The sequence below is a fragment of the Chaetodon auriga genome, chromosome 18, assembly GCF_051107435.1.
Source record: "Chaetodon auriga isolate fChaAug3 chromosome 18, fChaAug3.hap1, whole genome shotgun sequence".
In the NCBI taxonomy this organism is placed as follows: Eukaryota; Metazoa; Chordata; class Actinopteri; order Chaetodontiformes; family Chaetodontidae; genus Chaetodon; species Chaetodon auriga.
The window spans coordinates 21,616,151-21,630,301 of record NC_135091.1 but is presented as its reverse complement, the minus strand read 5'-3'; the positions used below and the strand labels follow the sequence as shown (position 1 = coordinate 21,630,301).

Below are 14,151 nucleotides of genomic sequence, written 5' to 3'. Positions count from 1 at the left end.
TAGTGTGTTACAGTAAAAGAGTTGGCTTGAAATAAAGGCGAGAATCAGTTTTTCACCTTTCATCTTTTTGCTTTCTAATAGTCATAACAACCTACTTCTCAATCTCACATTTTTGATTCAGAGTTTCAGTCTTCTTTTCAAGCTGTGCAGTTCTCTGTCAGTGGTTCACACTCTGTGCAGCCACCGGGTTTTGCCATCTGATCTGTCTCCGCCCTGATCCCAGGTTTCCAGTGCAGACAGCAAAAAGACTTGTGCTCTTTGGAGGTCATTTGGGGAACACCACAGGTCAGAGGGGCCACAAAAGAAGAGGAATCAACGACCATTACCGATAAAGCTCTGTTTGATAAATAAGATTTACACTAGTCTAGAGCAGTATTCCTGATGCCAAACCATTTTTCAGGGTGATCCAATAGTGTAGAATGATCAGCTGTGTCAAGTGCTGAGCTGAGATCTTGTAGAGGAATTAAAATGGAACAGTCTCCAGCATCAGCTGTAAGTGAAGAATGTTTTTTACTTTAATGAGGACAGTTTCAGTGCAGCTGCAGCAGTTTCATCCCTGAAGGTGTCTGGAAAGATGTTTGTAGTATTTTGTGTAAACCCCCACCCACTCAGTTGCTGAATTATCCTTAAGTGCTCTATATTTTTGGTTAAAGTGCAGTAGGCATTTTCTACCCCGGGACCATAGCACCAACATTTTTCTGCTGTGTTATTTTCAGGGCTTGTTGTGTAAATAATTGTCTGGCCATAGACTCCTATGAATCATCTCTGGTGAGCCAGGGGGGACAGTTGTCACAGCATGCATTGATATTTGACAACCTGACAAAAAGTTTTCTGCTCTAGTATATAGTCTGTAATCTAGCATGTTGGAAAATCCTTACAGCCCAATATATATATACTTTTCTGCGTGTTACAGACTCTTAATAATTCTTCACATGTTTTTGTGGATGTTAAGATGAAGAAACAAAAATTTCCAATTTGTGAAATGCTTGTGGGACCATCTAAATATAAAACCTTCCTGCCACTAAATATAAAATAAAATTGCAGGAGCAACACTTCTGAACCAGTAATTGACACAGCAGCTGTCCTCTCAGTACACATCTGAGATTTTACAAACCAAATATCCGGTTTTGGTATTCCTCTTTAATCTCAGATGTGTTCTTGATGATTTGCACTAATGCCTAACAGGGTTCAAACAGTAATTCATGTGAGCAACCATCAGCCTACCACAGAGCCTGTCTGCATGCAGTCCACTTTTTGACACATAGACTGCCTGTCTAAGTTGTCATAGTCCAGTGACATGATCACTGGAGTCATAAGAGATCACTCATTATGCTTTACAAAATGTCTAATGCATCTTCTTCCTCAGCCACATCTTAACTTCACTTGAATAGAATCCAATTTCAATTTGGCTGCAGAGGAAGACACTGATTTAGATCATTAATACCATAATATATCCAAATCTCTCCATGCCACCTTCAGCCTGAGGATGATTCATCCCTCCTCCTGACAGCTGTGACATCAGTCCATGAGCTGCTGCAAGGGACAATTAGCTTTTCCAAGACAAATCCACAGAAACCTTTTTTATGTGTTGCATTTTTTCCCACATCACTGCACTATATATCTGTGTTGCTCCTTCTCTTAGCAATATTCCACTGAAAGCCACTGTCAGGACTGACGTGAAGGCTTAAAGGTGCCCTCAACAGTCTGAAACCTTATCAGGGACCTGGCATGTGAATGTGCAACAGGTGGTGAAAGCAAAAACACACCTGTCAGACGAGGGTTCAGTGTGAGGCAGCCAACAGTACAAAGAGACAGCCAATACAATACACACACTCTTACTTACACACAGGTGCACACATCTTTTGAAGCTTGGTTTTCTGCCAGTTTGTTTACAGGATTCATACATAGCTGTGAAAAGTCTGGGCAGCTCAATCTAAAAATCTTTATAGCTTCATAATCAAGATCCCAAATTGCCACTTGACAGTATACTTTTCTTTGGCGGATAAATCAATGAGCCACCCTCTGTGGAGGCTGCTAACTTTGTGAAATGTACAATTGCCAGAGTAATTCAGAGTTCTTTGTCTGGTCTCTCTTTCTTTGTTTGTGCTGACCATGACACACTCTCTGACCGTCAACCAACAAACCTAAACTGTGGCTCTCTATCAAAAACGTTGTTGATTGACTGCCTGCTAGACTGTTCCATAATAATTCTTGTATTTGTTCGTGTTTACACCATCACAATAAGGACTGGGCCTTCATCACTTCTTGAAGGGTTTTTTTTTTTTTCTTTTTTTGATGCAGGTTAAGGTTTGGGTTTGGTTAATTGGATTTACAAAGGATCATAAAGATCTGACATTATGCTCACTGATGTGTTTTCCATGAGTTGGTTAAACCACTGAGCAAACAAACCTTTGTACTGTAAATGAAATTAAGAACGGGGATGTCATCTTCATACGTGCTAGCTAGCTACATTGAATAAGTCAAACAGGTTGTTGTAAGTAAATTTACAGAAATAACAGCAGATAGAGTAGACCACTCACTACTGACTGCTTATGGTGACAACAAGAAATTGCCTAACATGAAGTTGAGGTCAGGCTGAATGAATGAAGCTAAACAAAATGTCGGTTTAAGGTGATTGTTAGTCCACTGAGATTTGAGAGCACAGCAACATCAGCAAAAGAATTCAGATGACATGAGCAGTCAGATGACCAGATGGCTGTAAAAACCCAGGTTTGCCAAAGTGATCTGATGGAGAAAACCAAAGCACATGGGAAAATTATGACCCAAATTATCCATTGTGCATTGCATTGGTCTTGATCTGTACTCTGGATGAAGTGTCTTGTATTTTAAATGTGATTGTACTTCATGCTAAATTACAAGAATGAGCCACTGTATAACTGCTACAGACAGTGTGACATATCCATGAAAAGAAATAATTGTTGTTTTAACCTGACACACTCTAACAAGTGTGTGAGAACATTCATGTTGGGTGCTGTTCATTATTTGCAGCAGGTTCTTATAGAGTGGAGGGACCTAGTTATTCATCATGTGACCTGATACTGTCAAGTGAAAAAAGTGAAGGTCTCTAAATGTTGTGTGGAACGAGAGGTGCTCTCGCGGCAGAGTGACCTCACCAGCTGTCTGTTCTCTGGCAGGTCCCAGGACTTCTGCTGTGAGGCGTGTGGCTGCTCCATGCGCTCTGCCCTCCTTGCTCTGACCCCCAATAGCAACCCCAGCGCCGAGGACCACAAGGCTAAAGAACTGGCCCAGCAAATCAACTTCAAGGTACAAACACTGGCTGTTACATGAGTCATGTTTGATTCACAGTTCAGTCAATGATTTAACCCTAAGAGCAAAAGAGCTGTTGACAGCACAAGCTACAAAGGAATGTCTGCTGCTTTTGCCTTTCTTCTCTCTCTTTCTGTAGAAAAAGCTGATTTGCTCAGTGCTGTTAGAGCTGGACAATAAACCATTATGAATCTCCTACGCATTTCAATGTACTCATTCACGCTTGGCAATAAATTGTCTAAGTACTGTCTGATTTAAGTTAGAATACTTAACTCCAAAATACCATCTGAGGCCATTATTTGAGAAGGCTTAGAATTTCCCATTTTATCAGGATATTTGATCATATTTAAGTCAGCATTCTCCTTGTTTTCCGGTGAGCTCCTGTTTTAATTTGCAGTTTTCTGTTCATGCAAACCCAACATTTTCCATCAGTACAACACCACAGTCATGTCATACTCAGTAATCTGCTGCTTGGAGTTTTGCTTTTAATACAAATAATGCTCTTTTTTCCAGTCTTTTTTCTAGTGTGGTCAGTATTTTGTCCACTCTTGAGGTGCTGTCATTGAAAGTCAGCACGCACTTCTAATGTGCTTTTACTGTCACATGACAATGTGTCGAGCAAAAATGGACTTCCACAAACAGAATCATGTCATACTCATCACAGAGTTGCTCTCAGTTTCTCTTTTTAAGAGATGTGCTCTTAAGCCAAGACACAGTGCAGATGACTGCTGTCTCCTGTGTGTTAATGCAGGCAGAGTCCAGCTTATCAAGACAAGCAAGTGAGAGCGGAGGTACAGAAAGCGAGCCTTCCACAGTCACCCAGACAGAAACCTCCACATCTGCAGACAGGGAAGCTGCTGATGGTCCCCGGGCTGAACAGGTAGGTGTTGAACTGCCACGCTGGGGTTACGCGCACACACACACACACACACACACACACACACACAGGACAGCACATACCTTGCCTGCAGCCAGCCCACCACCCACGGAACAGACCATACCCATGGTTTTACCTGTTTTAGCCTTTTGACTGCAAATGTAACATGGCAACCATTTCACAAAGCAGTGCTTCTGAGTCCTTCAGTCCCACCTGTGAGAAAAAAAGCAAAACTAAATACCTGTTCCTTTCTGTTCAGTTTGGTAATGATGTGGTTTGATGACATTGTACTATCTTAATGAGAAAGCTCTAGATCTGATTTTAATGTAGAAGTAAAATTGTACTTACAACTTCTTATACAGACTATGTGAATTCTGATATGAATTTATTTTTGTATTAATGAAGAACAAGAGTACATGAACAACAGAACAGCAACAAAAGAACAACTTTTTTGCTTTATTCTTTACTTTTACCACGTGACTTACATCTTGAAGCTGGACCTTCTCTAAACATGTTGGTTGAGAGAGTTCTGGTCTAAACAATTTCACCTCAGGGATCAATAAAATATTTATTTAAAGTAAAGTATTTCAAGTATAAAGTATTTATATCTGATTCTGATTCTGAAACAACAGAGTGGATGAGAAAACATAAACAAACAAGCCAGGTTCTGGTAGGGATGGGCAGTATACTGGTTTCATTGCTGTCACTGGTGCCATGTTGGCTGAACTGCATTGCAATTAATGCTGGAAAAGAGCCATCAATAATGTTGTTAGTCCTACATGAATCTGATTCATTTGGTCCAGATACTGCAAAGCTATCATGGATTCACGTTAACACGATTTATTCAGAAAGAAAAATGATGTATAAAGTACTCAGTGGACAGCTTTTGAGTTTTGACACAGAAAAAATACAAACACATGAGTCAAATCCAAATCTGAAGAAGCCTCTCAGGTCCTCGTCCTCTCAGGTTCACTGTGAGTATATCAAGAGAGCCTTGTGTCTGTTATGTATAAATACTCAAGCAAAGCTTAAAGAGTTAACAGTGGGAGTGAGCAATATGGATAAAATTCTCACATAGTATGTAAGTTTATATTGCGATATCAATAAATATCGTAATTCTGTATAGTGAATCTTCTGGAAAAACAAATGTCTATGTATAAAGTATCCATAAACCTTATAAATATCCAGTAATGCAATAAAACAGTATTGTTCATTGATTTGCAGCATCATCAACAATGGCCCAAAACAAGTAAATTTCGCATTATTTCATGGTACATATCATTGTATAGCCCACTTGTACCAGTACACTGTACTACAGCAAGAGCAGACAGCCTTGTTTATCCTCTCACCTCGCTGCAGTGGTGCTGGTGTTCTCTGGGATGTGTCAGTTCATCACTGTTGTGGTCAGAGGTGCCAGACACAGTGAAACACCGGCTTTCAAGTAACTCTTTAAGTTGAGTTTTTCGTTTTCTCTCATGAAAATCATTACGTAACATTAAAAACAACACGCAGCTTATGGTCTCAATCAGTGAGTCCCAAAAGTGGGTGTTGCAGCACCCTGGTGTGCCTTTAGGATGAGTGGGTGCAGCAAGATTTATCATATCATTGTTCTTTATTATGTTTTCAAACATATCGTAACAGAAGAAAGAGGTAAGAAATATCATAACAAATGTATTAAATATGCAGCTAATAACATGCATCCTGTAACACACCTACCGGCTGGCTGGGGACTTTTTTCAGGATCTCCACAATAGTGCCGGTCAGAGCAGTGATGGAAAGATGTGAGGTGGTGAACAGAGCTCGGGAACTGATGCATGTCAGCCCTCAACACTGTCTGACAGGACTGAGTCTGAGCTCAGCAGCCAAACTGAAACCAGACTCAACTTTACTCGGCTTGGCAGCTTAACAGACAGGTTTGGGCTGCTCGTGGAAGACGGAGATCCGGTCACTGTGGTATTGTGCGTTCAAACATTGTGTGTGTGATCTGACTCTCTCATGGCTGGAATACAAGAAAACAAGACAGGAAAGTGCCTGTCAGTGCAGCCGACCTGCTGGTTTCAGTCTTTCTCCTCACACCAACATGTGCCTTATACACAATAAGAATAAGATGAATCTAATTTTAAAGAAAATGAAAAAAAAGCATATTAGTTGATTTGATTGTATTGAGCTGAAAATCACTAGTTACTAGTTTTCTCAATATTCAGTCAATTTACATGTCACTGCTGCCTGAGATGTTTTTCGGCCTCCAAAGGGGGACATGACAAAAAAGTTTAGGAGCCACTGACTGAAAGACAGAGTGGCCATTCTGGAAAAATGATGTCTTGCCCATTTTCCTCTAGTCTGTTGAGGATCCCTCTGGTGGAGTTGCCTCTCCAACAGTGCTGGCACCTCTCTGCCTGTGTGAAGGCTTGATAATCGCTGCCACTGATTTTTGACTCTTGAGGTCAAAGCTTAAATCACTGAAGACTTATATACCACTAAACTATAAAGCTCATTCACTGACGTGCAACGCAGTTGACACTAAGGATTATTTAGGCTTTGCTGATTCCTTCTCCTGATGTCTGGCGTAATTAAAAAATAGACCTATTTTCACCATTCTGTGGTTTGTTTTTCAATCCATTTAAGCTCCAAAGTGTTGGACAGAGCAGTGACACAGTGTAGATTATACATTGCTGTCTGTATGCAGTCAATTACCCATCTTTCACACTTTTAATCGGTGGGATGCTTAATCACCTGTTGACATCCCACTGAGCTCCCCAATCATTTTGAATGTGTATGGAAGGAAATGATTGTGCCTGATTGTGCAGCAGCACCATGCCAGCTGTATTGGTTGCACAGAGTCAGTGTGTGAAATCAAGCAGCGAGACATCAGCAGTCTCCACACATCATCGTGGATGTGTTCTGGTAGCTCGAAGCCTGTGGTTCCATGGCTTCTTTTCACGAGCTTCTTTTCACCAGCTCACATGATATGGACAAGCTTTGTTGCCTAAGAGGATTGATTTTGGCGCCAGCTGCTACCCACAGAGCCACAGTGGCAGAGTCTGAAGGAGCGGAGAGGGGGGTCAACTTAGATTAGTGTTTCTGAGTTTGGATAAACTGAGGAGGGCCACATGAAAAAATAGGATTCACCATCTGCCACTCAAGTTGGAGGGACGAGACTGAGAGCTCGTCTACAATGAGACAGGCCGGTCCACGGTATCCCACACTGCCTTGCTGCTGTGCGCCAAGTGCAGGAGGGTGTAGGATAACTGTGTACTGTTTACTGCCTTTTCCCAGTTTCCGTAAGCTCTCTCCAGCCATTCTCTAATTGAGTGAAGTCTGTTTTCTGTGTAAAAGCTGAGCCCATCAGAACCACTCATTGGTTAGTCATCCCCCTCACAGCCTCCTGTCCTCCAGGGAGGACTCATTCTGTGAGCACTGTTATCATTCTGTTAGGTCACTTTAAATGAACACGATCATCGTAGATTTGATGTTAAACTAATTCTATCACAAAGTCATTATACTGAAAATGGTAGCGGGTTTTAATGCGCTGATCCAGGAAGCTCATGAATTACACATTTTTTCTATGTAATTGCATAAAAGGAAAAGCGTGTCTGGTGATGGCGAATGCATTTTTGGGGTTTGCTTGCAGGGTTCAGTTTTCTGCATGTATAGTACCAGTCAAAACTTTGGACATGTCTTCTCATCCAAAGGTTTTTTTGTAATTGTCAGTTGCATTAATAACAACCCAAACCGAGAGGAAGACTTACCTCCATGTAGAGTGTCTGTGACAGAAACACTTCTCTACATTGCTGCAATTAGACACATTTGCTATGAATTCATCGTCACTGATCCAAACAATGTTTTAATTTCACACTTCATACTACACAAAGTATGTATGCATGTAAGTCTATTGAGCCTGGAGGTCTATCCACAATTAACATCATCATAACTCATTAACATCATCACTACTCAAAACTCGAGTGGTTTGTGGCAAATGTCAGACATGTACATCTGTTGGCTGTGTGTTTTGGTCTGTGTTATGTTTTATGTCCTACTTTTGTATAGTGCGTTTTCAATGTTTTTGTTACATGGTTAGGTTACTATATTAATAGGCTTTAAATCTTGCTGTTTCTGCTATGTGCTTTGTTATGTGCTTTTGTCTGTGGTTATGTACTTGCTTTGAGCTTATGTGCTTTCTATATATGTCTATGTTCCTTTCTATGGACATGCAATCAATTCGCTTTTATCTGTGCTTATGTGTTTTTGTACTTTTGTACGTAATTTTAATGCCTGTTCATATATATATATGTAAATACCATCAACCTGCCAGGGACTGCAGATGGAAAATTAGCCTGTATGGCTAAATCTGGCACATTTACGTGACTTAAGTGATCATGTTAATTAATGTGCATTGTCCCTTCTTAAATACAATAAACATAAAATAAACATAAACGAATTTATGATACACCATATCTTGTTAAATTAAAAATGTGGGTTTTCATACCAAAATACTTTAAGTTATAGAGCGCAACAGTAGTATTTGTATAATATTTGAAATTAACTTACCCTTCAAAATATATCCTTTTTTCTTACTGCATGGAGAGCAGCTGCAATGATGTAGTTTTATGGATAGTTTTGGAAATAAATGAAAAAAAAAAGACATAATTAATATAAAAAACTAAATTAAAAGATGAAATACATTTCTGACAGGATTCTGTTTTTAAATTGATTTTTAGTGAAATATTCACATTTTGCAAATCAACTGTATATCCGGTGTATTAGCAGGTTTGTGTAGAGTCGCAGTGTACCAGTGACATATTCTGATAAAGTAAAATTACAGTTTTGTACAACTGAAAATAAATGATGTAGAGCTGCATTTTTATAAGCGATGAACAATGCAAATTTAGCTCTAATCTCAAAGAAATGTATTAAAAAATTGAAGATGACAAATAGAATTTTCAGAAAAGTGTTAATATATACATTTTAATCTTTTTTTCATCTTAACTGAGTATCGTGACAAACTTAATGATAACTTATTGTTAAATATGAAATTCAACACAATTGTAAAATATTGTAAAATAACTCTGCACCTGTGAGATGTAATTCCCTGCTGCTTGGTTTTGGCATTTCTTTTTATTAGAATATCCAAAAGCAGCACTAAAGTCTGGTATTTTCTGCTGTTTGAATGGGTCACAACGTGCTGCAGTATGATGGCAGCAGAGACATTTACTGTGTGTATCTATGATCGAGTCGAGCTAGATGACATGAGAAAATGAAGCTGTATTTTCAAGTCATCAACCAAAACCAAAACTCCAAACGACTGAATTTATTGCTCTTATTTACAGTTTCCATTGTTGGAATGAGTATTAATAGTGATTTGATTGCAGCTCATGAATACCCCCTTTTAACCAAAAGTCATTTGCAAGCTGTCGGCTGTGCTGCTGATCGCATCATTATTTCATGAAGACAACGTGTGAGTCAGTATGAATACAGGTTAATGACAACAGCTGTACTGTGTGATCAGCTAGACTGACATGTAAAATGAGGAATCACAGAAAGCAACAAAAGGTTGCCTACCCTCACAGGGCAGGCCTGTCATCACTTTGTAAAAGTCCTGTTTTGGGGTGAGAAAAACATCAGTTTCCAGTGTCAAATGGAACCGTGATGGAGCTGTAGCACAACCCACAGGCATTGCGGCCTGATCCAGTGGACATGAAGCATAACTAATTGTTTCTACTCTAATGCCTAGGTCTGTCTCACTGATCCTCTCAATGCCATCCTCCTCCACAGGCAGAGGCGTCTCCAGCAACAGGATTAGAGGTGCCCCAGCCCCCTGCGGCCTCCAGCACCGGTCGCCCTCTCAGTCCCCGGCAGCGTCGCGCCCAGCAGCACAGCCAGCAGGATCAGAGAGACGGCAGAGATCCAGCCAGCAGGCCGGCCTTTGCCCCGGCTCCTCGCCAGCCTCAGGATGAAAGCCACGCGGGCTCAGCGGTCCTCATCGTGGTGCTCACTCTGGCCCTGGCTGCACTCATCTTCCGCAGGATCTACCTTGCTCAAGAGTACAAGTTTGACTACGAGCTGTGACCAACTCGGCCGCACCCCCACCTCACCCTCGAGTCGACCCCTCCTGCTACCACCCTAACAGAACTCTGACCCGCTGAAGTGGAACTAGAGCCAAGGCAGTGTCTGGCACTGACTTCCCTCCCTGCCCGTCAGCAGAGGGTTCAGTCTCCACTGAGGAGGAACTTTCATTCCTGCAGAGGAGTTGCTCTACTCACCACCACACCTCCAGGGTGTCCTTTAATCAGCGTGAATTTTCTCTGCGGAGAGTCATGTATTGTTAAAAACGGGAAGCTTTGTTGTGTTTGCGATCAGTTCAGCAGCCACACACACCACATCTCCCCCTCCATATAATTGTTGTTTATCCTAGGGCTGCCGCTTGTTCCCATTATTTAATTGCAACTGTAATATAATATGTCAACAACATAGAATTATGGGGGATTTTTGTCTCAAGGTAATTATTTAATCGTGGAAGTATCTGCACAGAGTATATGTGCTATAATGGCTTCCTCTTAATGTGTTTTAATTTCCTACAAGGTCAGTCACACCATACAGGGCTCCATTTTAATGGTGCAAGTGCAGCAACTGCTGTGTGGGCGTCCTCAAGTCCTCCAGCTATTTTGGTTCATATGGATGTGATTGGTATGGTACTGAGGTCTTCATTCTACTCTATCTCACAGTGTCATACATGGTCACATCATATTGTAATTAATGTGATATAGCAACATTGCATTTCGAGAACAAAGCACGAAATGCCCTGTTGTTTAATGAGTTGAAGTGGTGGCAGTGACGCACAGGACTGATGAGCCCTGGTAATCTGACATCGCCCACATTAACAGGCACAACGCTGGGTTCTAACTGAGCAGGGTGATGTGTGTAGAGGTGTGTGGCAGCACATCAGAGGCTGCAGATTTGTAAACATATATGCTCTGCTGTCTCAGATGGCTGCAGGGATTTAATGTACTAAAGGAGAAGCTTTACAGATACTCTAAGAAATCACTCATTAATTTACTAACATCCATGTGACCACCGTAATGTGTGACTGCAGGGGTGCTGTTGCAGGGATGTTATCACACTTTGTAATAGTGAGTAGTTGAGAATGTGCCTTGAGGTCACAGTTTCTGACACAGGTACTTGGCCTTTTTATTGAAACTGACATCACCAAACAATCTGGCAATAGAAAACAGAAGCACTACATAAGAAGGTTGCTGTTCCTGACACTGGCCATGAGGAATGTGATCCTACTGAACCTGGAAACCAAACAAAACCAAGGTCCTTGCTGTTCCTGTCAATTCTTTTAGAGACTTAATAACATTAATAACGTTTAACAGTAACACTTGAAGGAGTGTGACAGCATCCTTGACACAGCAGCTCCCGCAGTCACACATTAAAGGGGAATTCCACCAATTTTACTCATCAAGGTTTGTTACCAGGACCTGGAGAGTCCTGCTGCATGTGTCAAACATGTTGTGTAAAGTGTTGTGTGTCTCCAGAGGGAGCTGTGTGAAGTCTGATAACTGTCCTCAAGTGATGTCACTTGAGTCAGGATCGTTTGGGGTGCAAGACTACAAGTCTGAAAATGGAAAAACATCCGGGGAGTGGGTCTCACCAGACCTCTGTAGCCCACTCCTCATCTCTGCTGGAGGCTAGAGGCTCCAGGCTACATTAGCCGCTAGCATAACTCCACACACCCCAGTCTCCAACTGACAACTGTCAGCGGTCAAGTTCCATTGTGAGTAATTTAGGTGCCAGGTTTTGACAAGGAAGACTGTGTGGAATGAAAAAAACTGTTTCTCTGGTTCTGCTGCATCGATTTTAATCCTCTCTGTTTTAAAACCGTCCATTGTGAGTGTGAGTGTTACAGGAGTATAATGAGTAATTGGTGGAGTACTCTTTTAAGGTTGTCACAGAAACTGGCATAACACCTGCTGAATCACATTAAACTTTCTTTTTTAAAGCTAATTTTAACGCATCTACTGGTTGGAGGGCTTTAATTGAAATTGTTTATTTACAGTTTGAAGCATTGTTTCACAATTACTGGAAATTGCTAGTATTTAGTTTGCTCTTGTGCTGCTCGTGTGGTGAATTTTCTCTAGAGATAGACATGGTTCTGAGATGAGCGCCCAATTTCCATCAAAATACCAACCACTTGCTTTGTACTGCCTTAATTAAATCAAACTCTCACCAGTGCTGGGCACAAGAATACCAAACGCGAAGAGAATGTGAAGATCAGTAAAATACCAAACTGTTGGCACGTGTCGTGCACTGGCCGCTGTGCTTCCAGTAAAACACAGCCCATCAGGTAATAATTCCCAACAGTCCTGTGAAGGGAACAAGTTGACTGATCCAGCACTGGCTAAATGCAGGATGTTTACTGGAGTGCAGCAAGAGGACACACTGCTTTGAACTGTTATCACCATGGCAACGTTTACTGGTGAGATAATTTTAGGGATTATTTCCACAAGTAAACATGACTCAGAAAACACTGCAAACCCGCCGGTTCAGTCAGCTGTCTGTTCACTTTCAATGCATGTAGGATGCGTTGGATTTCCCTCTGATTGTGCTTTCACACCCACAGAAGACATATTTATTTTCTTTGAATCAGGAAGTCATTTTTCACCGTAATCCCATTCATTTGTGTCTTACCCCTCACTGCCTCTCTCCACGTCTCCCCGGCTGTTTCATGATATTCCCACCACGTCCCTGTGCATTAATCTCTTGTTTGGCTTGCATTCTCTGAAGCCGTATGCAAACAATCACCCCCCCACCCCACCCCCCTCGTATAAATAGACCCAAACACTGTCTAACATTTACCCTCTTTGATATACTTTGAGTAGGGCTTTATCACTCTGATGAGACTTGGAGGAACTGGGAAGCAATTTAAATTCACTCTTTGCACATCGTAGCTGACGCCTTTTGACATGTACAGCAACTTGGCAGCATACAAATGGCTCTGTGGTAGTCAGAGCAGTCTACCTGTTCTACCTTGGGAACAAATCTGTCTCTGTAGTTTTTTCTTTTTATTTGAGCAACATCTTATGCCTGCATATGTCCAGGTATTACTTGAAGGCAGCAGAGGTTCTTTCTGAATATCCATTTTGTCAGAATCTCTCCACATCTGTCATTTCAGTTATTGTGCTCAAGGCTGGTATTGTGGGATATAAACAGAAAATAAATTGCTTGAATGAAAGAATGTCTTTGCTGTGTGTCAGGTTTTCTAATGTCTTATTATACCTACACATCCCACAGGGAATATGTGGCATTGCTGGTATCTTTACGTTGTCCTGATGATGGATCAAGTAATTGTCAGGGTCTAAATGTGTGTAAAATACATTTAGCTACATCCCTTATCTCACATTTTCTAATATATGTAGCTGTGAATAATCACAAAGACCTAAGCAGTGATTATGGCAGAATTGAGAGATGATGGTTTACACTATCGCCTCACAGCTGCAAGGTCCTGAGTTGTGGAGTTTATATGTTCTCCCTGTGCCTCGGTGGGATTTCTCAGGTGGAACCTCCAGTTTCCCACAGTCCAACCCTAAATTGTCCATAGATGTCATTTTCTCCATGTGCCAACTACCACCTGGTTATGTGACGTATAGACTGTGATCAGGATTAGATTTCTGCATCAAATTCAGAAGAAGCATATAATGTCTTGGATTTGTGTCAGCTGACTTTAGACTTGTCTTACTTGAGACTTGGACTTGTTTCAGTTTCCATGATTCTTGATTCAAACTTTTGTTCAACTTGATATGCACTTGCCCTAAAAGACAGCTCTGGTTTAAACAGAATTTCTATCACATTTGTAAACCTATTCATCAATAAATTAACTACAAAGTTCAAACAGACAAAAGATGCTGAAGCTGAAGACACATTTTCAGTGGACACCATTTTCCCTATGCAATATTGTCTAAAGGCAGGCATTTATGTCATGTAAGGTT

At 41.1% G+C, this 14,151-nt stretch overlaps 1 protein-coding gene across 1 annotated transcript in view; it reads left to right on the top strand.

Annotated features, from left to right (window-relative positions):
* Positions 1-13,394, top strand: part of ube2j1 (ubiquitin-conjugating enzyme E2, J1) — a 49,974-nt gene extending 36,580 nt beyond the window's left edge. The window contains exons 6-8 of the mRNA XM_076755990.1: positions 3,156-3,285; positions 4,040-4,168; positions 9,938-13,394. Of these exons, the coding sequence (XP_076612105.1) occupies positions 3,156-3,285; positions 4,040-4,168; positions 9,938-10,231 (553 nt within the window). The 3' untranslated portion in view covers positions 10,232-13,394. The remainder of the gene's footprint in view (positions 1-3,155; positions 3,286-4,039; positions 4,169-9,937) is intronic.
* The last annotated feature ends 757 nt before the right edge of the window (positions 13,395-14,151 follow it).